At 51.7% G+C, this 27,430-nt stretch overlaps 2 protein-coding genes across 6 annotated transcripts in view; both read left to right on the forward strand.

Annotated features, from left to right (window-relative positions):
• The window catches only part of PIK3R6 (phosphoinositide-3-kinase regulatory subunit 6), a 37,940-nt gene extending 19,508 nt beyond the window's left edge, over nt 1-18,432 (forward strand). For 3 of the 4 annotated variants that reach the window (XM_080367473.1, XM_080367472.1, XM_080367474.1), the window contains exons 5-20: nt 2,281-2,349; nt 2,844-2,976; nt 4,321-4,390; nt 4,805-4,988; nt 5,772-5,919; nt 7,092-7,178; nt 7,634-8,090; nt 8,741-8,840; nt 9,602-9,724; nt 10,226-10,336; nt 11,940-12,030; nt 12,724-12,809; nt 13,063-13,153; nt 13,633-13,703; nt 14,658-14,770; nt 15,525-18,432. In XM_080367473.1, coding sequence (XP_080223599.1) covers nt 2,281-2,349; nt 2,844-2,976; nt 4,321-4,390; nt 4,805-4,988; nt 5,772-5,919; nt 7,092-7,178; nt 7,634-8,090; nt 8,741-8,840; nt 9,602-9,724; nt 10,226-10,336; nt 11,940-12,030; nt 12,724-12,809; nt 13,063-13,153; nt 13,633-13,703; nt 14,658-14,770; nt 15,525-15,681 — 2,091 coding nt within the window. In that variant the 3' untranslated portion in view covers nt 15,682-18,432. The remainder of the gene's footprint in view (nt 1-2,280; nt 2,350-2,843; nt 2,977-4,320; nt 4,391-4,804; nt 4,989-5,771; nt 5,920-7,091; nt 7,179-7,633; nt 8,091-8,740; nt 8,841-9,601; nt 9,725-10,225; nt 10,337-11,939; nt 12,031-12,723; nt 12,810-13,062; nt 13,154-13,632; nt 13,704-14,657; nt 14,771-15,524) is intronic. The other variant, XM_080367475.1, reaches the window with a different exon arrangement.
• Nucleotides 18,433-18,601: 169 nt separating this feature from the next.
• Nucleotides 18,602-27,256, forward strand: MFSD6L (major facilitator superfamily domain containing 6 like). Of its 2 annotated transcripts, none has more exons than XM_080367507.1 (2): nt 18,602-26,244; nt 26,462-27,256. In XM_080367507.1, exon 1 carries the CDS (start codon nt 20,027-20,029, stop codon nt 21,965-21,967), a length of 1,941 nt encoding a protein of 646 aa, XP_080223633.1. In that variant the 5' UTR covers nt 18,602-20,026; the 3' UTR covers nt 21,968-26,244; nt 26,462-27,256. The 2 variants fall into 2 exon arrangements, with proteins under 2 accessions (XP_080223633.1, XP_080223634.1); XM_080367508.1 differs by having other exon boundaries at nt 18,602-26,229.
• The last annotated feature ends 174 nt before the right edge of the window (nt 27,257-27,430 follow it).

Raw genomic sequence — 27,430 nt, forward strand, 5'->3', positions numbered from 1 at the left:
CAGGGTGCAGGGCTCAGCCCCTCCGCAGCATGTGCCCTGCTGTGGGGCCCAGGGGAGCAGAGGGATGTTTTTAGGCACCTTGAGCCTGGCTGGAGACCCTGGCTCATAGCACAGAGTGAAAAACTGTGGAACACGGGGGCAGAGCTGTAGCTCATCCCCAGCTGATGGCTGCAGGGACCAAGGTTTGCCACAAAAGTGATGAAGAGTCACTTTTGGCAGAGCAGGGAGCCTCCCCAGGCTCCTTGATGCTGCAGCAGCCAGAGGCAGGCAGCCCTTTGCAGTTTGCAAACAGCACAGAGCACTCCTGACCACCACAAACCTCCCTCCAGCTGTAGTTGCAGGCAGAACGGAAATTTCTCCTCTGCCTCACTCATTTCCACCCCAAACAGTGTCAGAGCAGAAACATCTAACCCAGTGTCCTGTCCTGTGAGCATCTGATGGAAAACTTGTGATGGATTATTTGTTCCATTGATTTGTCTCGTCATTTTCTGTTCCTGTGTAAATCTTTAGCACCCTCAGCATCCTGTCACGACTTGGTTTGTAGGTTGATGAGATGTCATGTGTAGAAGTAGCACCTATTCTTTCTTAGGAGCGTGCCTCATTTTACCCAGTGCCCTCTCATTCTGGCGTGGGGAGGAACAGCCCTTGTCCCCCCTCCACCTCCTCCTCCCCACCCCGGTGACAAGCCCCTGCAAGTCGTCCCTGGTGCAGAAACCTCCCTGTACCATTTTCTCTGCACCTTTGCTATTTCTTCTTTCGAGCTGGAAGGACGGAGTTGCCTTGCTCAGCATCGCTCAGCTCCTGTGTACCCGGCCAGCTGCAGCTCACCGCGCCGGGGGGGCCAAGCACCCTCCGCAGTGCCGTCACCTCGCTCCGTCCGCACGCCCCTCGCACCCCTGAGCCCCGGCAGCCCGGCACAGACCCCCGTGCACGCATCGCAGTGATTCCTGCCTGCCTGTGAAGCAGCTCTGAGGCTGTTTGCAGGCTGCAGCTCTCATGCTGTGGCAGTTGAGCTTCCGTCAGTGCCTTGGGAAGGGAAGTCACCAAGTGGCTTTGGCAAATCCAGACGGATGGGAACACCCACATCACCCTTGGTTATGGATGCAGGGATTCCCCCAGGGGGCTTGAGGTCTGCTTTCCTCTGCAAAAGCCATGTCACTCCCTCCCAGTTATGCCTATTATCACTCTGCTACTCTTATCTTTCCTTGCCCAGGAGGGGTGGCAGGCCTCCTGGTCTGTAATTCCCTTCATCTCCCTGAAGCTCTTCTTTGGAAATCAGTGTCAATTTTTCTTGGGTTTTTTTCTTGTTTGGGTTTGGTTGGTTTGGATTTTTTTACTCCATTCCTCTGGTACTGCAGCAGCTCTGAGCAGTCAGTATCAACCACAGATGACAATTAAGCAATTTCATGCTTGAGTTTCTCTGGGGCCCTGGGCAAATATCAGCTAGTCTCAGCAATTTTGTTATTATTCATTTTACTGATCATTTCTAAAGCTTTGCTGCCATCAGTTCCATTTAGCTTAGATCCATCAGCACAGCAGCCCTGAAGAAAGGTGCTAGAAATATCTTTGGGGTGGAAGTATCTTTCCCAGGTTTATCCAGGGGCATTCCTGCTGCTGGAGCTGTTAGAGCCAGGCCAGGCTGCAGGGAGGGGCCAGAGCTGTGTCAGCTCGAGCATCCATCTGGCTTCCCATGGGCCAGAATGGGGACACAAGAGCATCTCTCCTCCCTGTTCACTCTGGTCCCACACCCACCAAATGTAAGTCAGGCTTTTTCCAGAGGTTTTGTATGTCCACGTGAGTTTTTGCAACAGAAAAGAACTCCTTAATGAGCTCAGTTAGAAACTTCTGCTAGCCCACTCCTGCCATGGCTGCCATGTGTGTGCTGCACAGCTCTGTGCCAACCATCTCTCAGCAGCTCCCGGAGCCCCTCACATCCCTACAGCAACCTCTAGCCCTGCAGCGTGGCAGTGGCCATGGCAGTGTGGTCCACCCCCCACCAAGGCTTGGCTTGTATGCACGGGATGCCCGCCATACCCCAGGGACATCCTGCCCACCCTGATGGCCCGTGGAGAGTCCCAAACTGCACCTTGACCCGAGGAGCATCACCCCCCTAAGCCAGGGTGAATGCCTGTGCTCACCCTGTGTGTCTGAGCTGCTGAGCAGGCAGAACCCAGCACGTCCTGGGGCTCTGGTGGCTCCCCTGGCTCTGGTCTCTGGTGCTGTCCACCCCAGCATTCTGCCAGGCGCTGCCTGCGCTGACTGTGCCTTTCGGTTCCACAGGCGGAGCGAGGTGACTTCAGACATTACATCATCCCCTTGCTGCACACGCTGATGTACACCTTGATAAAGGTAACCTACCACGGGCTTCACTGGGGCAAGATCCAGGGAAATCAGAAGCCACAGGAAGGGTCACCTGAAGTCACTCAGCACCTATTCCTGTGCTGAAATATCCCAGTACCTGCCCAGCAAAGCCCTGGGACTACCACGGGTGGACTCATTTGTGCATTTCCCAGGGTGCTGTTTGATGGCTGAGACACTGTCACCTGTGCCAAGTATGGGAGTGACAGGTTCTTCCAGCTGACCCCCTTTTCTGGAGGTATTTTGGTGCCTGATGGCGTAGGGAGCCACAGCCTGGCAAAAATGTGTGCCCACAGCCCTTCGGTGGGTATTGTTGGAGGCTTCCAAACAACTGTAGAGCCTGATTCTGCTTCATATATTGCATTTAAATCCATATTGAATTTGGTGTAGCTCTGTGCTCTCCCACCCTGGGGTCTGCTGTGGGGAGAGCACCGTTAGGGATGACTGCCCGTGGCATCTCCTTACCTGCCCCTTTCTCGCTCCAGGCTCCCTGCATCTCCGACGAGCTCTGCGGCAGGGTGTACGATTTCTGTAAGAAGCTGCTCACCCTGCCCAAGCCTTTCTGCACCATCGGTTTGGACTATGCCATCAGGCTGAAGATGGAAAGGACAGCACCGGGTACAAAGTCTTCTCCTCAGGGGTCCTCAAGGCAATGGTAGTGGGGGTCTGGAGCATTCCATGCCTGAGATGGCCTTTGTCTAATGCAGTGAGACATGGCAGGGATTTCTGCAGGGGGCTAGCCAAACGCCTGGGGGTCTTAGGGATGTATTTGGATGGGACGGTTCCCCTGATTTCAGGCTGCTGAGCCTGAGTTATGCAGAAAACCTTGGGGTCCTCCTGCTGTCAGTGTAGGTACCACCAGAGCCAAGTCCAGCCCGCCTAAGGCCAGGTGTATATACACCCTCTGTCTGCATGGGAAACGGGGTGGTTACGCTCCCAGCCTGGGCATCTCAGTACGTTTTGTGGCGGTCTCCTTTTTGCAAAGTGAAGTCTCCATCTGAGACAGTTGCAGGCTGTCCAGCATGGGCTCCCCCTCCACTACCTGCGCATCAGGTTTTAGACGCTAATATGTTGTTAGTTTCTCCAGGGAATAGTTCCTTTTATAAAGCAAGCCAGAGGACAACTCTGTTTTCTTTTTTCTCTACCTTGCTCATTAAAGTTCTTCTTGTTGAAGTTTTCTTTAATAAAAGTCCTTAAAAGCAATCCTGTAAAACAGTGCAAGGTGCAGACACCTTGTGAGGTGGAGGTAAAATATGAGCGATCTGGTGGGAAATCAGAAAGAAAGTGCCACTCTTGGTAGTGTCAGCCCATCACCCCGACCATCCTTCCCCAGCACAGCTTTTTCTGAAGCTCCAAGGTCCACCTTCATCTCACCTTTCTTTCAGATTCTTTTAGAATCTTTTAGAAGTTTGGTAAAAGAATGATTCCATGTGGAGAGATGAGGATCTCCGGCAGGGCTGCTCTCAGAGCACCACAAGGCTCACAGGATGACTGCACCCGAGCGGTGTGGGGTTGGTGTATCTTCCCCACCCCAGAGCTGGGTGAGGGTAAAGTACATCTCTCCTCATTCAGAAACATGTCGTGTTCTTCGTATCCACCCGAGCGCTGTCCCCCGCTGTGGCCACGGGGATGGAGACCGGGGGTAGAGCTCTTCCTCCTGCTTCCGACCCTGCTCCCAAGCTCATAATCCACTAAACAAAGGAAGGGAAATACAGGAAATCATCCCTGAATGGAAGGGGTTTTCTTTTTATGTAGCATGGCTTGTCTTTGTCCTTGGCTGTTTTTAACTCTGGGCCTGATTCTTGGCTCTTTTACATCATGTCTCCAGCAATGGGTGTTGGCCAGCTTGGCAGAGCCGCCACCAGCCTCAACAACCAGGAGCAGCACCGAGCTGCTCCGGGGAGTCGTGTTGTTATTTCTCATGCTCTGACTCCTACATGTTTGTCCTTTTGCATTTGCTAGGTACATTGTACCAAAGGATGGTCATTTCCGAACAAAGCCTTAAAAGCGACCCGTACCCTTATCAGGAAAAGTGAGTGCACTTCTTTGAATGTATTGTTGCTTTTATTTCTTTCATAGCCCCACAGTGAAATCTCCTTTTCCTGCACTCTGAATTAATGCCAGGCGGAACAGACAATTTGGACATGAACCACACGGCAGTACATGGTCTTGGGGGACACAATTTGGTGGCATCCACAGCCTCGCTAAAACAAGCTTTGCATTGGGAGGAGCACGTCCCTCCCATGTGTCCCAATTTATTTCTGTGGTCCTGGGAGGCAGGAAGCTTCCCTTGGTGGGAGACAGGGCAGGGCAGGGAAATATCAGCAGCGACTCTTTTCCTCTGTACAGGATAATGGGGACGTGAGCTGCTCGTGCCAGCCCTGATGTCAGTAACAGGGAGTCCTCATCTCACCTCCCTCTTTTCCCATCCTTCTGCCCCACGCAGGATTTTCATCTTTGCTGATCCCGAGCTGCTCTCTGAAGCTATCTGCAATGCACTAGTCACTGACACAGAGGCAGCTCGGGTCTCCCAGAGCCCCCGGGCATGCATGTGCTACGTGATCCTCCACACCATGCAGGCGGCCCTGGGCGAGGGCTGTGACATCAGCAGCTTGAAGGCGACCTTGCAGGTAACTGGCAGCACTTCTGCAGCACCACCACTTATGGTTTTCCAATGGTCCTGCTCTTGCTGGGCACCAGGGGAAGGTTTTTTGGCAAGTGGAGAGACCCCCAGCTTCCTCACTGCTGGTCTCCAACCCCAGTAGCCCATGTTACTTGCAAGGCTGGGCTACGGGCAAAGTAAGTCTTAAATGAAAAAAAATCTTCAAATATTAAAACAGTTGCTGTAGCAGGAGCCAGAAGTTTTGGATCTTCACTCTGAGCCTTCAGTTTTGCACAGCAAAGCTGGGCTCTGCAGCTGAAATACAGGCTCCTCTGAGCCACTGCTCATGCAAAAGCAACTCAGCAGAAAGGTTTCAGCCAGTTTTCTCCAAAACCTCCTGCAAGGAGCTGTGGGGCCACAGCAGGACAAATGTCTGGTGCAGAAAGGTGACTTTGCAGGGGCTCTTAGTGGTTTCCCTTCCAAGGACACCTTTTTGTGCCCGCTGTCCCCATCTCCTGAGGGCTGTTCGAGCTGCCAGCTCTGCTGCTGGCTCTCTGAGCTTGTGGCAGCTGGCAGCACAGTGCCCATCAGCTGCAAACCTGCCAGAAAAAAGCTTTAAGCAGACGGTACAGCCAACACCTCTCCTCCTGCAGCCTTCCCCAGGGACAAGGTGGCGTTTGTGTCCTCTGCTGAGAAACAACAACTCTTGCAGGACACGTTTGCCCTCTTTCTGCCCCCTCCCACAGCCCTTCCCATGGAGCATCTCCCCTTTTCACTCCCCCCTGGGTGTTAACGGCTGCTCCTCACATAGGTTATGCCCACGAGTGACGTCGAGCACTGGTTCCGGCAAGTGGTGGTGGCAGTGGAGTGTGCAGGAAACCAGGCGAGTGCAGACCGCAGCCAGCACGCGGCCAGGCTGGAGGAGATCTCCCACGCCATCCTCAGCTCCTGCCAAGCAGGTGAGCTCCCGGCCAGCCATGCACAGGGGGTTAAGGGTGCTGTGCAAGCTGGCAGGCCCTTGCCTCGCTGCTATATCTTCACCATTGCCCTCCCAGAGCTGTCCATCCCCAGCTCCCGTCTGCCTCTACCTCAGCAGCATCCATCACCCAGTCAGGTCCTTGCAGCCTGGCTCCTTGCAGGGACCTGATGTTCAGGATGGCAAACGGCATGTGGCAGAGGAAGGCACCTGAGGAAAGGGACTGTGGCAAACTGCTGCTAGTTCAGCTGCCCTGAGGCCTGGAGATGCGTCTGTTGTTTGCAAAGGGTGCTACAGGTGTCAGCTGGGGGAGCTGGACATCAGGACTCTAGGGCTTTGCTGGTGTACTGGGGAGTCACTGCGCACCACTCCATGCAACCCTGTGCTGATGTGGTGGATGGTGGCACTGCCATCTCCTCCCATCCCTGGCAGAGCTCTGTTCCAGCCTGGTGCCATCGGGGCTACACAGACTATAACACATGTCCCCATCTGTCACAGCTCCTCACACAAATCTGGGGTAGACTAGAGGGAAATGGGAGTCATGTTTCCCTCTTCCTGGCTACTACTGGTGGAAGGTTCCTACACCCCAGCCCCCTCCTTGGAAAGAGCTGGAGACTATACCAGTGCAAGATGTGAGGAGGAATAGCCAGTGGGGCAGGGAGAGGAGTAGGATCGTTTCCTTCTGATGGAAGTGAGCTATTAAATTGTCTCACTGCTTCTCACAGAGCTATAATGGGTTAAAAATAGCCAGTGATGGTGGGGTCAAAGGGCTCCCTTGAATCTCAGCTGATATGACTGAGGCAGGTCCTGCCACGTGGGTTGAAGGCCCAATGCCAGAAGAATGTTTTCTTTATTCTGCAATTCCTCTGCTGTCCGCAGCAAAGCAAGGTCCTTCTCTCGGCCATGCCTCAGTTTCCCCATCTTCATTTCTCCCTTCCACCAATGGTGCAGGTATCTTCCTGTGGCTCAGTCTTGAGAGCAGAGATCTGTGATTACAGCCTCCTGTCTGGCCAGAAGGCAATGAGGGTGGGAGAGCCCTTGGGGGCTCAGCATGGGCCATCTCGGCCAGCATCTGAAGCACAGCACCAGTGGGGGTTCACGCATCTGTGGGGGAAAGCTGGTCCCGTGTGTTACAAGCATCCTTGTTTCCCCCAGGTGATGCTCCCCTGGGAGGACTGCAGGACACCCCTCTGCCCAACCCCAACATCAGCTTTCACCTCTGGACAGAAGATGACCAGCTCTGTGAGTGCACTGTGGGGCTGTGGGGAGTTCGGACAGTGCCTGAGGCTGGGAAGCCAGTGCAAAACATATAATTTAGCCCTGATTATTGAGCAGTGAGTTTCATAACCATCACCCAAGGGCCAAGCTCATGGAGGCTCGTGCCGACTGCACCAGCCTTCCTACTTGTGCGGTGTTGGGGTCAGATCAGGGGATTAGTCGGGGGAGAGGGGTGAAGGAGACGAGGAGAGGATCCTTGTGGGAGAGGCTGAGCAGGATGTGCCCACAGTACATGATATGAGTGATACTGAGCTCTTTTCATGGTACAGTGTGAAACAGGACTGAAAGACTGACTCCTCTTGGACCTGCTGGTGGAGGTCTTGGCCCTGCGGTTTGCATGAGAGGAGGGGTGCTGAGCAGGATTATGCTCAGCCTGGCTTTGGTTGTATTTCCCTCCTCAAGCTCCCTTCTGCCTGCAGGGAAGGAATTGGTGCTGTTCATCCGCCCGCTGTCGCAGAGCTGCGAACCCGACTGCCTAAGCCAGGACCTGGACAACTTCGAGATCCAGGACATCATTTCTGATTGCGAGTGCTGCGAGCAGACCCGCTTCTCCGTGCTCTCCACTGACAGTGGCATCGAACGAGACCTGCTCGTGGCAGTCGAGGAGCCTTTTGCCCCTTGCGGTGCTGAAACAGAGCAATCCCGGCTCCACAGGAAGGGCGGCATTAAAAAAAAGCCATCGCCGCTGGAGAGCATGGCCTTCCTGCAGGCTGGCTGCAACGGTGCCGGGATGAAGTCCCCGGTGAAGCTGCAGAGGAGACCAGGCATCACCCCGGAGCCCGCAGCCCCGCTCCAGAGGCTGCACACTGCCCGCATCGTGCTGCTGGGGGACGACCGGGTCCTAGGGCGCCTGGCCCAAGCCTACCACTCTTTGAGGTAACCAGCGGCCATGGCTTCTGGTGGCTTGGGGGAAGGGAGGACAGAGTGTGGGCTTTGCATCTTCTCCAAGATGGCTGGGGACGGGGTTGGGCTCCAGCAGTACCTGGGGCAGGGTGAGACTCGGGTATTTTGCACCCAAATGCATCTGACTCCCCTGGCTGCATGGCACCATTTGGCTCTGTTGACCCAAGTGATGCACGCAGTGAGGCTTTTTCCCTTCTGCCCATAGAATGGGTTAAATGAACCATAAAGGAGGCAAGACATTTTTCTGTGCAAAAGGGAAAACTTTTAAAGAAAAGCTTTTTTCCAGCTGGCTCTTCCTAGCTGGTTCACCTGGGCCAGGAGAGCAGCATGGGGTGGGACTGAGTCACAGTGCAGGCAGCAGAGCTGGGTGCAGATGGGACCACCAGTCCCAGCCAAGAGCCTGTCTGTGGGATGCCCCTTACCCCCACCATCTCGCCTTGCTCAGTTTGAGAGCCCGGGGGCGTTACTGCTATCCTGTTGCACTGGGCAAGGGAGGCGTGCGTGCAGGGCATGCGCTCCTGGTGCAGAGCAGCTGCGGTCTCTTGGCACTGCCCAGCCTTGGCCAAGAGCCATGTTCTTCCACCTTCCCCTTGTGACACGGCTATTTATTTTTCCATTTCAAGGAAACGAGAAACACGGAGAGTTTTCCTGACTCCCAGGCTGAACCTGCAGTTCTACTACATCCCAGTGGTGACAGGGCAGCCAAACACCTTGGCCATGACGGTGAGTCTGGGCTTGGCAGCTCCGGCTGCTGCCGCTGGCTGCCAGCAAATGATGGTGTTTTTGGAGGAAGAAGAGGGAGGGGGTTACAGGAATTCACGTCCATTAATGCCTTGTTCCTAGAACAAGGAGGATGGGAGCCAAGGCAGGGCGGCTGGGCTCCATTTGTGGGCTGTCTTCGGGAATCCATCAGCCCTGGAGACATTCGAGTTGCTCCAGTCCCTGACAGGTGATAACTCACAGCCTAGCGATGGCATCAGTTCTGCTTCTGTGCCCCAGCTATAGGAGGATCGAGGGATGTCATTAATAAATGACTGATGCTGTTCACCTCCCAAACACTTAAGGGAAGCAGGTGCCCCTTACCTAGAGCTTTGCCTGCTTGGTCATGGCCCCAGTTTTAGTTCTGCAAGCCACTACGTCGCAGTTTATCTTGGGCACATCTCTTCCCCTCTGACAGCCTCAAGACAGCTATAAATAAGTGGTTGCACTCCTCACAGTATTTTAAGCTGGCCCAGAGCTGGCTGTGAGTCCTGACAAACATGCCATTATTAAAAAGAGTATTTCTTCCTTCCATTCTTCACTTAGTTTTTTTTCTCGAGCACCTGCTAAAGGAGTGCTGCAAGAAGTGTTTTGCCATCTTTTCTGGACCAAGCAGGGAAGCGGGAGGGAGCTGCCCATGGGGCGTTCGTGCCACAGCTCCCTCTGCCTTCTCTATGGCTATTTTGAGCCATGATCATACCCTGAGCCGTGTGTTTCTCCCGCAGGACCATGCTGCCACCGATGACGAGGAGCTCTGCGAGGTGGCCGGCTACCTGGGCAGAGCTGACCCATGGTACGAGAGCAACATCAATACTCTGTGCCACGTGATTCCCAAGCTGGCTGCCATGGTACGAGTGAAACCTTCCCACCTCCCCAGCCCAGCCAGTTTCCCAAACACATCTGCCAGACTGAAGATGAGCTCGTGCCCTGCAGGGCCCCTCCGTGCCCCACACAGCGGCTGCCAACCCGCCCCAGTGCCCTGCACCCAGAAAGGTGCATGCGGCTGATGCTGCCACAGCCCACAAAACCCATTTGCTGCATTCGAAGAGGGTTTTTTTTGGTCAAGGGATAGGAAATGGCAGGTTTCAAGAAAGAAAATGTAAATGAGGCATTGCTGAAATAGCCCCAGCTCTCATTTCCTGGCAGTTTGAGCCACCATTGATAGCTTGCAGAAAGGCTGGGAGGTGGGTGTAAGTCTTGGTTTCTCCCACGCGCTTTGGCTAGTTGTGGGAGAGCAGGTCAGTGCTGCCCTGGGCGACATTGCTCATTATCTAGGAAGACATAAGAGTTTGTGGCAGTGTTTTTGAGAACTGACTGTGGGTGATCCATAACGTGATTTGCCCCCCCAGCCTTCCTCTCCAAGCAAACATCTTGTGACTGATCTGTTCATCACCGATGTGATCGCTTACTACGTTCGCATGGGCACCCAGCCCGTCTGCTTCCAGGTCTACACTGCGAAGGTGGGTGCTGCAACCCTTGTGCCTTCATGTGGCCCTGCAAGAGCTTGCAGAGCCCGGCTGTGGGCAGAGCTGTGCAAAGCCACTGGGGTCTGGGGGCTTACAGCAGATCTGAGCCGGGTCCCCATGCTCCCCAGCCTGTCCCCTCCTTGCCAAGCTCCTGGATCTAGCGACTCCTGCTGCACAGCTCAGCTGGAGTCAATGGTCCCAGGAAGGCTATTTCAGGATCAGACAGGTCAGCAAAGTGAGCCTTGAAATTACCTGGTAAGGACACAGATTTCCTGCTCCACTGGATTCAGGTTTGCCCAGGGAGCTCTGGCACCTCCTGCTGCTTTAGACTCTATGAGCAAACAGGAGTTTTCTGAGTGGTTTTGCCAAAACTTCTTGTTTTCTACTTCTGGTACCTTGTAGGGGCTTTGCAGGGCTTCCTGAAACACCATTTTATTTATTTCCTGCCAGCTTTTCTCTGAAATGGTATCAGAGTGAGACCTGGCACTTGATATGAGAGCAAAGAACTACTGTATTCAGTCATGCAACACCCCCATCTGCTCCTCTGGCAGTTCCCCCCCCCCCCCCCCCCGATCAAAGCTTAGGGGGTGGCATTGATGCATGTGTCTCCTTTTAATCTACCTGTAGCCAGCGTGGTAACCTATTGCAGCAAGAGCAGCCATTAATGAGCAAACTGGCATGTGGCTTGCAAAAAGCTGGAAGAGCTTTGGTAACTCCTGACAGAGCATCACCAGGACTCGAACCGATAACAAGTAGATTCTAAACAATGGGAGCACCTGGTCCTCAGCTTGTGCGGCTGGGGATGTGGTTTTTTCGGTGAATTTTTATTCCACTCATTTCTCCTCCAAGACAAAAATCAAAAGCAGGCATGAGAGTGGGTGAGTCAAGCAGGGGAAGAGGAACTGACTCCAGATGTGGTTTTCAGATAAAGGCACCTAACCTACCTTGTTGTCATACAGGGTGTGAGGCTGCTTCATCTGGAAACACTAAGCCTGTTTTGCCTCTTTGGTTAAGACCACGCTGTTCCTCCTCTTTGGCTGCAGAGAATTTTCCTGGAAGTGAGGGTCAAGTCCCACAGGAGTCAGATATAAGTCTAGGTGTAGCTAGGTGAGGTTCCTCAGGACCTTATCTTCACAATTTGCTCGAAACAAGCCCGTAAAAAGAAAATAATTCGTAGGTCTGAAGTGACAAGTTGACGTAGGCGTCTCAGACAGAGATGCCATGCCTTGAAGCCAAGCCAGCATCTGCAGACAGTCAAGCTGCTCCCCTGGACCTGGGCTGCGGGTGGGCAGGTGCTGGGAATGGACTGGTCTGTGAGTGCACAGTGACACCCAGTGGCAGGGGACACTGCCCTGGCTCTGCTGGCCAGGTCCACCACCCTCGGCCACAGCCTGCCGTGCTCCTGGGCTTCAGGAGGCAGAGCAACAGCAGTTCCTTCCACCCCACGGGCTGCTATGGTGAACTCATAGATTCCCTCTCCCAGTGCCACACCTGGGCGCTCTGGAGAACCTGCTCATGCCACAAGCTCTGTGTGATGCCACACGCTTGGTCTGGTGACCCAGGAGGAGCTGTTCTTAAAGATTTTCCTCTCTTTCAGATTTTCTTCAATGACCCGGCGCAGGAGCCAGCCGAGGATGTGTTCCTCACGGAGCTGCGCACCCAGGTGCAGGAGAGCATCTCCTACAGAGGTGTGTGCGTCCCCTCACGCTGAGCCCTGCAGCAGGGGCTGCCACCCTGGGAGGGGTCCTGCTGGCCCCAGCTCCCGCTCACCCTGTCCTTCAGCCTGCAGCAGTCAAGGCCATGCCATGGGGCGATATCCCTTGCTCCATGGCGAGCAGGAGACTTCCCTAAACATCTCCATCTCCCTCTCAGGCTCATGACACCAGGCTAAATGAGAGACCTTGTGGTCACTGGCTCCTGGTCTCAACCGGGTTTTGTAGACTGTGCCTTTGGCTGGCTCCAGGACCCTCTGAAGTTGGGCCAGCACCATGTTTTTATTGAGGAAACAACCTGGGATTTATAGCCACCCCCTTTGACAGATGTTTTCCCTATTAGCAATTCAGCTTCCTTGAGTTGCCAGTGATGGGAAAAGGGTGCTTGAAGGCTGGACCGTTACAGAGGTCACATCCAGCCCTTCCACCAGTGCACCCCATGTCCCATCTGATGTCTGTTTGCCGTTGTGGGTGGGCACAGACCCTCGGGTGAGTCCATCTCACTGGACCTGTGGAGTGTACAGAGTCTCAGCTCTTGTAGGCAAGGCGAGAAGGACCGGTGTGCCAGACCATGACTGCTGTGTGATGGAGGGGGTGTCTTGTCCCAGGGGAGGACCCCTCTCTGCTGACCACAGACAGGTGGGACAAGTGAAACCTCAATCCTACCAGGTTCCCTCCTTGCAGAGTTAAGCATGACCAAGAAGAAAACAACCCTGGATGGCCCTGGCATAGATCTCACAGTAACATACAGAAAGGTAAGTGGGGCTCTCAGCAGCCCAAAACGTCTCTGCTCACAGGGATCCCCAGCATGGCACTGATCTCCCAAAAGGAGTGCTCTAGTCCTTTTTCCCTCTGGAGTTGCACTCCAGGAGAGGACAGAGACCTCCCTGCAGGTTGTGGTGAACTTTAAAAGCCTGTTGGCTAACCTTGCATTTGTGAAAACCTGCCCCCAGACTTCTCCCCGTCTCACCTCGCTGCCTGGGGGCATTAACAGAGCCTTGCCTGCAGGTTGTGCTGAGCGACCGGCCGAAGGAGCTGGTGGTGTCCCTGCGCTCCACGGGTCTGGTGATGAAAGCCATCCCTGCTGATGGGGCTGATGGTGGGTTCTTCCTGCTCGGAACTATGTGAAGAGTGTTTGCTGGTTTTTCTGGTGCTTGATAGAATAAATTTGACCATGATATTTAGCAGAAATTGTGCCTGGGCTGGGGGCGGTTGAATCAGTGACATGCATGTATTGGTGTCACCATGGTCTGTGGTTGTGTGTTTTCTCGGGAATGACGTGTCTGGGGTTCCCTGTAATGTGGGGTTCCGGTGTAACTAGAATCTAGGCTTGGCAGCACCTTCCTCTTGCTGCAGCCTTCCTCTTTCACCTTGCCCTTAGCATAGTTTTCCACCCTGAGCATGATCCCACACAAACCCTTAGCCCATGGACCTTGCTAAAGTCTTCCTTTTCTGCTGTTCTGTGTGTCCCACGGACCTCTGGCAATGCACCCATAACGTGGGATCTGGCAGCAGCCCCACTCCAAGCTGAGCTGAGATGTGCCATGGCCCAAGGCTAACATGCTGCTTCTCTTGCAGACCTGGTGTGTCTGAACGTGAACATCACTGAAATCATTAGGATCAACAACTTGTCAGGACGATCATTCTCGGTAAGTAGCTGTGGATGCTCACAGCCCTGGAGGGGCTGGCCAATGCATGGAAATCCCTTTTGACAGCAGTGGAAGGGGGAACAACCTGTGGGGACGAGGTGGTCTTGGGGCCACCCTGCTCAGAGAGTGTTTTGCAATGAATTTCCATAGAAAAGTCTGGATTTCTGAGCCAAAGCACCAGATGCCATCCTTGCTGGTCAATGCCACGTTGTATCCTGTCTTAGGAGACCCTGAAGGACAGAACTGCTGTTGGGGTTATTCTGTGACCCCAGGGACAAAGTGGAGAAAGAAAGCTTGGTCCCAGTCATTGTGGCTCCACCCGGGTACAGGAAAGGGTCTATAGTTTTGTGATCAACTCCATTAGGTCAATGAATCTAATTGCCAGCTCAGAAAGATGAATTTGCAAGAGGTGGGATTAAAAACTTGGGTTCCTGTCCTCTTCATTTTACATGTGAGTTCAAGTTGACCCCAGAGGACATGCTGCCCCGTGGGAAGGTGTCACTGCCATTTGGGTGGCAGTAAGTATTACTGTGACTTGGTCATTTGGGCCCTGGAGCTTCCAGTCTCTTAGCTGGTATTTTTAGCTAGTTGGCACACTTTTCCTTATTTTCACCTGGCTTTTGGAAACACCGAGGTACTGCAGCCCACGCTCTCCACAAAGATACACCACGGGCCTGGAGAACAGACCATACCCCACATCTGACATCCCAAAACTTTCAACTTGTGCAAGCGTTGCCAGTTTGGAAAGGTTGCCCTTGAAAAATTTGACCGGATTGTGATTACAGAAAAAGGATTAACTTTATGTCACATCTGAGATTAAAAAAAAAATAAAAAGAGAGAAAGAAATGTCATAATTAGTCGGTTCCATAGCCAGTAGGCACACAAGCACCCACCACCCAAGGGAAGGGAAGCGAGACACTCACTGGGCTCTTCCTCATTCTCCTCTGTATCCAGGCTGTGGCAAACAGGTTGAAAACATGCAATATCAAAATCAGGAGCACAGAGCAGAGGCCCTTCACGGTGTGTCTGGACAAGGACAGCAGAAGAGTCTACAGGAACGTGATCAGGTGAGAACGCCACACGTGCCAGGCTCTGCGATCTCACTGGTGACCTCGCCTTCCTCTCTGGAAGGGCTCCCAAGGTGGTGGAGCTGTTTCCCAGGGAGTCCTAGTCCTGATCTTCATGCATGACAAAAGACCCACAGGCAAATACATCGCTTCCCGAGGAAACACAGGGCAGAGTGGTGCTCCTCTACCTTTGTGGGTTTGGGTGATGGTGTGCAAAACAAAATGATTCTTCCATTTTAAGGTGCTGTCGTTAAGACAGCAGAAGGATAGGCACTCCCAGGGACAACCTGAGATCTTGGATCTCCTTGATTATACTGTGGAGCTGAAGCTCTCCCCACTGACTGCATTCCTCACCATAGGCTCAAGCGTGTGAAGGTAGGGAGAGAGAATTCAGCACTGTGAAAACAGCAGGGATCGATGTGCCTGTAGCAGCTGCAGCAACGTGTGATGTGTTGGAAGCAAAAAGACAGGTGGTTCAAGGTCCACAGACCATGTGGAGCAAACATAAAATATGAATTCCTGAGAATCAGGCTGAGCCAGGTCAAGGACACTGGTTTTGTGGTCAAACACTAATACACATCAACTCATCTTTCTAGCCAAAACCAGTTGAAAAGCATAAAAGCAGCTGCCTGTCTCAATATGACAGGCCTCCCTCTGCAGTCAGTGGAGAGACCTGACGTTCAGTCCAAATGAGCCTCCAGCCCGCAAGGGCGGATTTGCACATTGCAGTAAATATGTTCTTGTGCTCTTGCAGCGTGGAAGTGTCCCCTTGCCTAGAGCCCAGCTACTGCCTGCAAAAGACAAGGACAATGAAATTCAACCTGCACGAAACAGAAGATGTGGGGCTTGTGAAATACATGCCCAAGTCTCTGCTGTTGCCTATCAACACGTTTGCAGGCATCATCCAATGAAAAAAATGAGAAAAAGCTGATGTGAGAGACATGACGTTGGGTCATCACAAAGGAGGTGGAAAAAGAAAACACACTAAAAGCCACCAGCGGTGATTTTACAATAATGGTGCAAAAGCTGCAGAAGCAGCTCAGGATCGGGCTCAGGGGAGGGCAGCCGTGCCCTGCTGAGTGACAGTGATGACCCCAGAGAGCACCCCCTGGCAAGGGGCAGACTGTTGCTGGAGAACTGAGTTTTAACCTTTTGCACAAGTCAGGGAAAACCTTTGAGCTTCCTTATTTCAGGAAGACTGGGGAAAATACAGCTGAGGTGATGGTGCTTGCTGTGCTTGTGGGTCAGAGAGCAGTCGCTATCGGTAATATTTGTCACGGTGATGTCTCACAGCCTGGCAGGGGATCAGGGCCTGTTGTGCAGCGTTCTGCACAGCAAACTCCTCATGCTGGCACGGGGTGATGTATTTGGGCAAACCAGCAATTATTCCCCTGACTGATCTAGGAAACCTCATTGTAAGCCTGAGCACAACCAGACAGCATCTGTGTTTAATGCAGCTTCTATGGAAGTTGGTGGAAAACCTGCTGTTGTTTCAAAGGGGCCACACAAAGTAGTGGTGAATGGTGTGAAACAGAGACATGGGAAATCTAGTGCGGTGCTTGGCAGTGATGAACGAGGCAAGAACAGTCCAGGCAGTGCTGTGGGATACGCTCACTGAATGGTACGGGTCGGCTGGAAGAAGAAACCTTCATTGAGCAGACAATGGAGGCTGCACAAAAGCTCTTCAATGTCTGAGCTGTACCTTTGAGTCCATCTGGGATTTTGCTGTGGCTTTGGCTGTGCAACCTCTCCACATCTGGTCCAGAGCCTCACGAGTGGCAGCTGCATCTCTCCAGCTGTACATCCCAGGAACAACCACCTACAACCCCACGGAGTCCCTCCGTGAGGCCAGCCAACAATACCTCTGCGCCCAGTCTGCCTTGGGGTCCTGGTTTGTTCTCTGTCTGCTGTGCAGGTAAGAGACGTACGAGAGCGGAGTGGTGCTCCTGGGATTGCTGGATGGGCAGGATGCCTGCAGGACTTCTCTGTTCCTTTCCTCTGCTGCTACCATGGTGTAGAAACCCTCTCCTCGTTGGCAGAGGAGCCAGGCTGAGCAGGGACAGCTCAGCTGCTGCTTCCACCCAGGCTCAGACTAACCCAGTGTCAAGGATGATCGTGTAGGAGGACCCTGCCTTTGTTCCAGTTTGTGACAGGCTGAAATAATGGAAGAAACACGGTGTGTATTTATTGACTTTCTGAATGTGACCTGTGGTTTCTGGAGCGTCTCTGGGAAACCTTCCCCAGATTCATGTTGGAGGGATTTGGGGGTGTTCCTTCTATGACACTATTGGGTTTTTTTATTCTCTCAGCTCCCAGATAATTCATTACCTGGGTTGCCTTCACTCAGGGGTGCTTGCTTGGATCAGCAGCCCAAAGAAAGTGTCCTTTAGCTTTGTATACGTGCATAGCAGCTCTTCCCAGTCATCTCTGGCTGTCCCTGGAGCCAGCTCCGTGCTACAGGGTGATGCTGGCCCAGCTGCAGTGGCACTGGCAAACCTCTGTTCGCTGGTGACAAATCCACCTCCCTGCCCTGTCTGTGCTAGGTCTGCCCAGCCCTGGGGAGCTGCACCTCTGGAGAGTCACTTCTGCTTAACCACCCACACGTGGCACAAGGAGCCCACCTGCAGGAATGCTAGTCTGGGGTTCTGGAGAGGAGTTTCCCTTATGCAGAACTGCTCTGAGCTGGTGGGATGTCTTGGCTGGAAATCTTCCTTGTGGAAATCTTCCTTGCATTTCTTGCCATGTGCACAAGGCTTTGGGGGTTCAGTCTCAGGCTTCCCTGGTCTGTCTTTGCCGACAAGCACAGGGCTGCTGTGTTCCTGCTCCTGCTGTCACCTGGCACAGCAGGCATTGTCGCTTCTGTTCCCAAGCTGCAAGTTTACTCACTCTCACTTTGAACGCACCAGTGCAGTCCAGAACCATGCTGGAATACACTACTGGGGGCACAGCAGCTCCAGAGCTGCCAGCAGCTGGTGGGTTATTTAGCAGCATAAAAAACCTCCAGGTCCCAAGAAATATTTCATACCAAACCAGCACCAACAGCTGAAAAACCATGTTGGGCGACAGCAACAAGACCATTTCCTAAGGAAGATACCTTGAAATGCTGGCAGACGTAGCCACTCACTCCCAGCTGAGCCAGGCACAGTCCCCGAGCGTTAGTCTCCCCCCAGAGGAGTCACTAGGCTGCAAAAGCTCAGCAACAGCATTTAGTTCTTCAGTCCTGTTTTTCACCTCACAGGTCAAAAATTGTTGATGACCACCAATATTTTGATGCTGGGCTTAGACAGCAAACATTTTGGCCCTGAAGGAAGCTGGAACTAGGCAGGAGGCTCAGAAACGAGACACGAAATGCCTGCTTGCACCAGCTGTTTTTCTGTGAGCTGCTGCGTAGGGTAACACAGGGTTTAAGGGGTGACCAGTGACTCTTGACACCTCTGCCTCTTTGGGGCTTCACTGGAGGGTTCCTGTACCCTGGTGCACAAGGTAAATGCTTACAAAGCCAAGAGACCGTGCGCTGGGTTGGAGCGTGGTCTGTGGTGCCCAGAGTTTACTCTGTACAGTTGTAAATGATGTAGATGGATTATAAGTTATTTGTATAGGTGTCAGAGATGACCTGTATCAGAAGGTGCAATCCTTTTCATGCTAATTAAAAAAAAAAATGAAAAAACTCAGCAGAAACTCAGTTTAGTTGGCTTTTTTTTTTGCCATGTTTGCATGTGGCTAGCATGGGTGAGGAATAAGCTGGTAGGAAAAGACAAACATCAGCCTTGTTTGGCTGATGTCTTCTCCTCCCCACCTGCGTGCTCTGTTACATAGAGACACTTTGTGGCCAAAGAGCTCTTTTGTGACGGGATGGGCAGAAATGGCTGAATTGCAGCAACTCGGAAGCAGCAGTGCATAGCGCCCATGCTGGCTGCCCCTCGATTCCCTCGGCGCCGATACAATGTCCCCGCAGCCTGTAGCCCTCAAAGTTTGTTACTTCAAAACACCCTGTTCCCTGAACAGGGCCAGCGCACGGAGGCTTGGGCTGGGAAAAGTGGAACACTGGTTTTCTCCAGGCATCCCTTAAAGCCCGGTGATCCGACCGACCGCAGGAGAGCTGCTCATTGACAGAGCAGAAACAGTTCATGAACTCGCACTAATGAGTTAGCCCAGCTGTGAGAGAATTTCACAGGTGGTTTTATTTACCGCTGGAAATGATGGGCAGCTAATGTAGATCACAGAGTGACCACAGAACAGGAACAGTGTGCAGGTATACCCTGGACCCAGGAACTGCCGGCTTCGGAGCAGCGTCACCTGCTGTGTATGGTCTGGGTGAAACGTCTGGAGAGACGTGGCAGGTGGACCTCAAGGGGATGAGGGTGGACACGATTGCCTGGAGACTGGGAGAGCACAGAAACCTGAGTGCAGGGTGCATTCATAAATAATGCAGCCTGGAGGCAGGGCTTGCAGGCACAAACCCTCCTGATGCAGCTGTGTTAGGGGTTTCACCTGGCAGGATTCCCCACCTCCTTGGAAAGACTCCCAGCCTGTCGAAGTCCTTTCTGAATACATTTATTTAAGCCATTATATCACACTTGTCTTTGTTACATCAAAATGCCCCCAACGGTGCTCTGCATGCCCGGCTTGACGCCGAGCAGAGATGCAAACAGCTCTCCAGCGGATGGTGGCTGACCTATGGCCAGTTCTTCCCTTTCCTTGGCTGAACTGGCTAAGCCTTCCGCAGGTGCCCATTGCCCGGGCTGTCCCACCTGCCCGTGCTCCGCAGCGGACAGACCCCAAAGCCGGAGGAGCGCAGCCTCCGGGGTGGGACGGAGCAGAGCCGGGGAACAGCCCCTCCGAAGGGTGTTCCAAAGCCAGCAGGATGCGGTCTCCCCATGCCTTGCTTTGGGCTCATCAGAAGCGAGGCTCTGCCACTTTGTGCTGCGCTGCGCTGCTGTTGTGTCGCGGAACCAGCTCCGCGGGATGTCGGTGTCGCGATGGCCCCCGTGATGCTGTCGGCACGGGCCCGTGACACGACACGCGGCACAGCCCGCTGGGGCGCCCGGCCCCGCCCCGCCCGGCGCCGCTCTCCTCCCGGTCGCCAGGCGGCGCTGTCCCACCCCCGCCCGCCGTCTCCTGGCAACGGGCCGGGCGGCAGGTGCGGGCCGGGCCCCGCGGCGGGCAGGTGCGGCAGCGCGGCCCGGTGGGGCGGAGCGGGGCCCGCAGGTGCGCGTCCGCTCGCCGGTGCCCGCGGGAGGAGCATGCGGCGGCGCCATGAGCCAGCAGTGGGACGTCGGCCGGGCGCTGGCCCTCTCGGGCCTGTTCCGTGTGCTGCAGGGCGCGGGCCGGGCCTGCGCCGCCCCGTTTCTGACGCTGTACCTGCGGCACCTGGGGCTGCCCGCCGCGCTGGTGGGCGTCGTGGCCGGCGCCCGGGGCCTGGCGGCCGCGCTCGGGGCCCCGCTCTGCTCCCGCTGCCCCCGCGGCCGCCGCCAGCGGCGCCTCCTGGTCGCCGGCTGCCTGCTGGGCTCGGCGGCGGCCGGGCTGCTGCTCACCCTGGTCCCGCCGGCCCCCGGGGCCGCGGGGGGGCGGCTCTGCAGCGGCAGCCGGCAGCCGGGCCGCACCGGGGCTGCCGCCGGCACTGACCCTGCTCTGGCCGTCGGTGCTGGGTCGAAAGAACCGGTGGGAACGGCTTCTGCAGCCCTGACAGCGAGCGGGGGGGCAGCGGTGAGCAGCCCTGCCTCCCAGGGGCCGGCCGGCCGGCCAGGCGCGCTCGGCGGCGGCGGCAGAGCGGCCGGTGAGGATGGTGAGGATGGCACAAGGACAAACGTCTCCTGGGACGGTCCCTCGGGCTGGGCAGCCTCGGTGACAGCAGTTAACCAGGATACCCGGGAAGCAGGGATGCTGCCCTCCTACAGACCTCCCTCACCCGGAGTCAGGAAGGAAACCAGCAGTCTGGCTCCCACTGTAACAGACCTGGCTGGGAATGCTGAAGGCAGCCTTTATGCTACTGAAAGTAATGAGCCCTCGTTGTTTAACATAACTCTTCCTACTGTTGGAGATACTAATGTGCCTGGGAACCTTTCAGACCACCAGAAAGACACTCGAGGTGTCAGCTTCGAGGCAGTGCAATACCTCTTTCTGGACAGAGAGCATCAGATTTTTCTTATCGTACTGGGTATTGTTGTGCTTTGGGAACTGCTGGCTACCTCTCTGGAATGGACGGTAGATGAGAGTCTCTATGAATATCTCGACTTTGTTGATGCGACTGACAGGTACGCCAGGCTGTGGATTTGGAATTACCTGGGTGCATCTGTAGGTGCCTGCGGCATTGCCATACTTGTGGATCACCTGAATTGCTTCCTCAGCGCTACAATCACTCGCCTCGCTGTCCACTTCTATGGCTACGCACTCCTGATAACGCTGTCATTGCTCGTCACTGTCTTTTTTCCCATCCACGTTCCCAAGAAAGCTGACCGTGTTAACAAAACGGCCAAAGCCCTGGCCCTACTGTGGAGCGACAGCCAAGCAATCCTGTACACCATCACCGTCTTCCTCACTGGCATGGCTGGGTCTGTGGTGCACAACTTTCTCTTCTGGCAGATGCAGGACCAAGGCAGCAGCGAGCTGTACATGGGGCTTTTCGTGGCCGTTGGGCTCCTGGCTGAATTTTTGCTTTATTTCTTCAAAGGGAAGTTGCTGAGGACTTTCTCGAGCAGCAAAATTGTTGCAGTCAGTCTAAGCCTCCTGGCAATCCAGCTTCTGTGCTACTCCTTCTTGTGGACTGTGTGGTCAGCTCTCCTTATTCAGATTTTATCCGCCTTCAGTAGTGGTGCTTTGTGGTGGGCGGTTAACATGACGGTGGATGACATAGCCACGCCAGGCATGGAGCGGTCCCTGCACACTGTTCTCCAGGGCCTCTGCTATGGTGGAGGAGCCAGCTTGGGCAGTTTTGCAGGAGGATTTGTCATGAAATACTTTGGCCTGGCAGTTCTGTACAGGGTGTGCTGCGTGTGCCTGGTGCTGTGGCTCTTCTTATTTTTAATTGTCCAATCTAAATTGCCACGGCAGAAAAAAATTAATTATTCTCGTCTCCTGGCTGCTGATTCCAGTGATATGAGTGACTCTGATGAGGAGAATGAGAGGGACTGGCTGGTAAAAGTTATGAAGGATGAAAGCTTTAACAGGAATCGGTCACAAAAGCATGGGATCAGCTAAACTGTACTTGAATGTAGGGAGTGGAGTGATAACGTGGTATGATGAGGATGCCCAGAAATGACGTTAATTCTAAAGTGCTAAATATATGCAGTATATATCTGACAGGAAAGACTTGTATTTAAAAAAAAAATCTAAATCTTTTTATTTTCTTAATTTATAGTATTCTTGTAGTAATTTTTCCTCTTTAAACTTAATGATTTTGCTTCCAAAATCGTATCAAGGTATTTCAGATATACATTTGCTGAAATGAATGTAGCGAAGTTTTTAGTCAAAAAGCAAACTTGATTAAATTCTTGCTCCCCAGAGCTGATGCTGTGGAAACAGTGAGTGACAGCCTGTGACCTGTACTTGGACACAATTGAACAAAAAACACTGTAATGCTAACAGCACACTAAACTTTTTCAAGGTGCTATTTCTGTGAACTCTTTGTGCTAAATAAGGGATGTGAATAAAAAAAATGGTTCATTTGCTCTGCTTTGATTTGTAAAATTAGGTTTTGCTACAGACTGTCTGTCTTCTCATGTTTTGGGATTCAAGTATGATTCTGCATCGGCATCTGTTGGAAAAAAACTGCCAGGTCTGCTCACAGTCGGTGCTCGCTGGCCGTCCCATTCAGGCAGAGCAGCCCGTGGAGTTCCTTGTTTACCTAAGGTGGCACCTAGTGTTCAAGCTGGCCAGGAAGCAGTCTTCCCTCCTGGTTCCAGTAACTCCTGTGGGCTGGGAATTAGCATAGGGCAATATTCATTGAGGAGGAGCTTGTTGCTGGCTGAGTTGGTCTGGTTGAAGCTGGTGATCCTCCCTGGGTCCGTTTGGCCTGCGGGCAGCCCTCTTCTCACGTTTCCCATTTAGAACTAAATCTGTGCTGAACAGGGCCTGCCAAGTCCAGAAGGAGCCTCAAGCTGCCTTATCTGCCTTGCCTTAACCTCAAAAGCACATGGATTTCGACCTCAATAGGGAAGATTTGCTTACAAACGAAAAATTGCTGGTCTGATCTCGTTAAAAAATCCATGTCAGACCTTAAGCAAGGCTGGCGGAGGAGCTTTGAGCCTTACAGTCCTTTCAGCTACCATCAAAAGCTGCTGGCAGTTTGTTAGGTACTTCCCTCTTCAAGGAACTACATCCTTCCTTTGCAGAGGGATGGATTTTAATAACATCTCCCTAGTGTTTTACAAGCCATGACACAGGCAGCTGCAAAAAGCAGAATATTTATTTGAAAGCATATTTAAAATGTAGTATGCAAATGGCATTGCAGTCTGTCACTGCTGCGTTCTGGACTCAGTAGAAAGCAGTTGGAGACAAGGAAAAGTAATGTTATTGAAGATAATCTCTTTCTCTGCGTGCATCGATTCCAGATTATCTGTACATCAGAAGTTTTCAGGGTAATTAGCTCTCTGATTTCCTGGCACAAATCCACTGTGCCATGCAGAATACTCTACTACAATAACTCTATAATAGAATTGTCCTCATGCCAAGAATAGCTGGAACTTCTTATTAAGATGTTACCTTCTCCCAGGAATTCAAACTCGTGTTGAGAACAATTTTAGTGTCAAGAATTCATCCCAGCCTTGTTATCATATAATACCTCAGGAATCTAATTACTTGTTAATAGAGTATCTGACATCAGGCTTCAGTAACATAACTGCACGCAGCGTATCGCAGAGCCGTCAGTGGTTTCATGAGACAAACGCTGCAGCAGTAGCTGGAATGGTTACGATGCAGTTGCTTCTTTAGGTGGAAGTGGCTGCCCTCATTTGAAGCCAATTAAATGGGTGGTACGGGCTCTTTTGATCTGCTTCAGCACAAAATCGGCTGCTGCAATCCCAGTTTTGCAAAGGGAAACCTTGAAATGAAAAGCGCTTGTGCCAGCCGTCCTGCAACTGTGGCAGAGAGGTGATACCAGCTGCCTGGCAGAGACCTGGGCTCTTACCTCTGCCATCATTTTAGTCACAGATGTTTAGGTGTGCTGAGCCACTGCCCCTTTGAACAGAAGGGATGTAAGGTATGGCCCAACTTTGGTGTAATAAACTTGCATAGTAAGATTTTTTAAAAAAAAATTATTAACCCAAGAAACACATTTGGTGCTGATTCAGGAGAGGATCATATTTATACAGTTTGAAATGTGTTCCACACTACAAACCGCTATGGAAATGTGGCAGAGGGCTCATTCACTGAAGAAATTTCACCAGTTTGGTTAAATGGTTTTCCATTGAGGTTTATACAGTTTCTGTGTGTGAGTTCTACAGCATCAGTGACTCAATTTCTTTCTCTCTGATGGTCACAGAACCTGCAAGCCGAAAAGGTAAGGAAGAAGGTGGGTGTAAATTGTTCTGTGTGAGACTTTGCTTTGAGCATGTCTTTATTGTTCCTGCAGATGTAAGAATGTGCCAAGGCATTTAACGCTGCTGGGAATAAGATGTAACCAAGAAGAACCAAACTGCCTTTGGGGAAAATAGATTTTCATGATGCATTTCCAACCACATCAGCAGTTATTTTTGCATTACTTGGCAACTATTTGCCAAAAAAATTGATGTAAAAACTCCTGTTTCTTTGAATTTTTATTCTTAAACAATTGTAAAGTTAAAAGCGATTATAAAAAGATTTTACTGTTTGCCTATGTCACGGTGAACTTTAAGTACATTTCAGAGGCTTAGATGTAGAAATACTTTTCTTTTTTTGCCCCTTGGTGTCAGTCCAGCGTTTAAGCTGAGCTGTGTCTTTCTTCTCTGAATACATTTAGAGTTAATTGAGCTCTGGAGGCAAACCATAGTCAGTGCTGAAGAACAGATCCCACACAATGACGGTCTTTGTTGCTCTTAGATTTTAAATTTCACATAGCTCAATGTATGTGTACTTTGTGAGAAGTTTCAAAGGATCCAAGGAAATCAGTTTTATTACATGAGGCACCATTGGCCAAAAAATGACAAAAGCCTCTTGGCTTATCGTGAAATAACTTAGAGGCCCTGCAGGTAGTTTCGGTACACAGCTGATGCAGCTGAACTGGAATCTGAGTAACGCATTGCATCAGACATCTTATCTTGCTTTCTAAAAATTGGTTCCCAAGTTATAAGGGAACTTATTGCAGGTTCTGTCTTTCCAGCAGTTATTTTATGAAGGGATATTGCAGATGTTTCCTTCAGCTCCTCTCTGTGTGCACCTCACATCTATGTGTGACTTAAGTAGTGTGGCACTTTCAGAATATGAAATCAGGTAACTTGGTGGGCACCAATTCTAATGTTCTAAATGTTCATTTTTCTTGTGCATCTGATCAGCATAGTGAGATCCTTTCCAGTGTTCTCCAAAGATTTCTATAATTCAGCAAACAACCACATCATGTGTCTTTGTAGACTGTAGTGAAACCTGCCCAGATGAATTCACAGAGAGGTTTTTGTATTTTTGTAATGAGTCATTTCCCAAAATTGTAGATATGGTCCATTTAAGGTAAGTCTGTTTAGCTGTGGTTTCACAAGAAGGGGAGAGTGATGTTTTTGAGAGCTGTGGAGTTATTCTGCATGTTCTGAATCTTAAAAGCAAAAGCTCTTGAATTGTCTTTTCTTCCATGACGGGGTGTAATGCCTCCAAGGCACAATCCGTGCTGCCCTCGGTGCTGCTAGTAAAAGTGTTTCTTGTTCTGTTCATCTTTAAAGTACAGACAAGATGTTCCTACTCCGATTTGAAGTCTTAGGTAAATTACGATTACAGCATGATACTAAAATTCTGTGCCTTTATAACATGGGCCCCATTTAGACTTCTTAAAAGTATTCGGCAGCTCCTCACCATGACTGGCACGAGCACTAAGCTGTACTAATGCAGCGGGGGGAAGAGGAGTCTGTCTTGAAATGTCTTGACACTCAGCTTGGCATCTGTATTGCTGTAGTTATCAAGAGGGTGCCAATGTAGAGGAATCTCTGCTAATTTAGACTGCATTTCTCAGGGCACAGATACTTTTTTTTGTGCGTGGTTTCTCCCTGGCGCCTGGTTTTGCTGTAATATGAATGATTTTTCTGGCCAAGGATGATTTTTTACTTTAAATCGGTTATGTTGCGACCATAAAACCGTGAACCCAAATGTAGAGTATGACACAACCTTAAAGTTAACCTTTGCTTCACCTTTAATATTTAGAAATCTTGCCTGAAGAAATCACAGAACAGAAACCGTGGTTACCTTAGCATGACCTCGCCAGCACAGCAGACAGGGGAGCTGTCGGTGACATGGCTTCATTCTCGAAACTTCGAGAACATTTCCACCTCTGATCAGACTGAAAGGTCAGAACTATGGAGGTAGGTGCAACACTGCAGAAAGTAAGCTTGTGTTAACGTGGCTTTTTATTGTTACAAAAAGGAATTTTGAGGCAGGAAACACACACATGCTGAAATAACTTTCATACTCAAAGAATGAACTGAGAAACACGAACCTGATTTTTTGACAAATCCTCAGGAAAACAAACTCATTAAATAACTCCAAGCCGGTTATTCTGACATGTACATCCCTCCGCAGGAATAGGCATTCGGGTCCTTTCTCAGCAAGTGACAAGTTATAATGCTCAGCTTCCTGCTGTCACCAAGATGTGCCTGACGGAGCTGGCCATGAAGGGCCCCGTGGGCAGCACCTGAGAAGCATTTCTGAAGACTCCAAATCTGTCGAATGTGCCATAGTGGTATCTGCTGTTTGCTGTTGCCTGCTCAGGTTGTTTATTTAAGGAGCTTCAAATGGCCATGTCCATCCTAATGTTCTCCAAGCTGCGTTTTAATTCTCTTTGTACTTGTCAGCACTTTTCAAGTGCCTGGGGGGATTGTGTTACTGTTGCTTGGTACTGGATGATTTTCTGTTTATAAGCTTATCGTGTTTGTGTACTTCCTATTGTGTAGAGGCTTGTTTTTTAGAGAAGTGACTGCATACAGGGAAATATTGGTACTTCTAAGAAGCGTTCTGCTAGTGCCCTGAAAGTGTTGCTGCTGGTGACACTCCTGTCATGCAGACCAATGTGAAAATCAACTTAAGACCCATTAAAACTTCGCAGCCCTGGATCTGAGGATGTAGATCGTGCCTGGGTGACCAAAGAGCCACGGGGGCTGCCGGTCAGGCAGTGTGCATGGGGCACACCGACTGTCTGTGCACCATGTGGTGCACTTGATTTGCATTTACCTCTGCAAAATGCATTTGTGCATAAGGATTACATTCAATACAGCAGACCGAAGAGCGTGTGTTAATTGGATCATAATTCTTGCGTGTGACTCTGGACGGTTTGATTTAATCCCTTGTTTTTATTAAGAATAAAGTGAGCATATAGAATGTGGTGAATTCAAGTTGCAATCCACAGCAGATCTGGCTACTCTCGGCAAAAGTAATCCTGTAGAGTATTTGACGGAAAAACTGATTAAAGCATTTACGTGTTCATTTTCTCTGCATTGTGGAGCAATCAAAACAAGGTGAGTCACTTCAGACCCGAGTTCATAATTGTAGTGA

The sequence above is a fragment of the Falco punctatus genome, assembly GCF_963210335.1.
Source record: "Falco punctatus genome assembly, chromosome: 1".
NCBI classification, from domain to species: Eukaryota; Metazoa; Chordata; class Aves; order Falconiformes; family Falconidae; genus Falco; species Falco punctatus.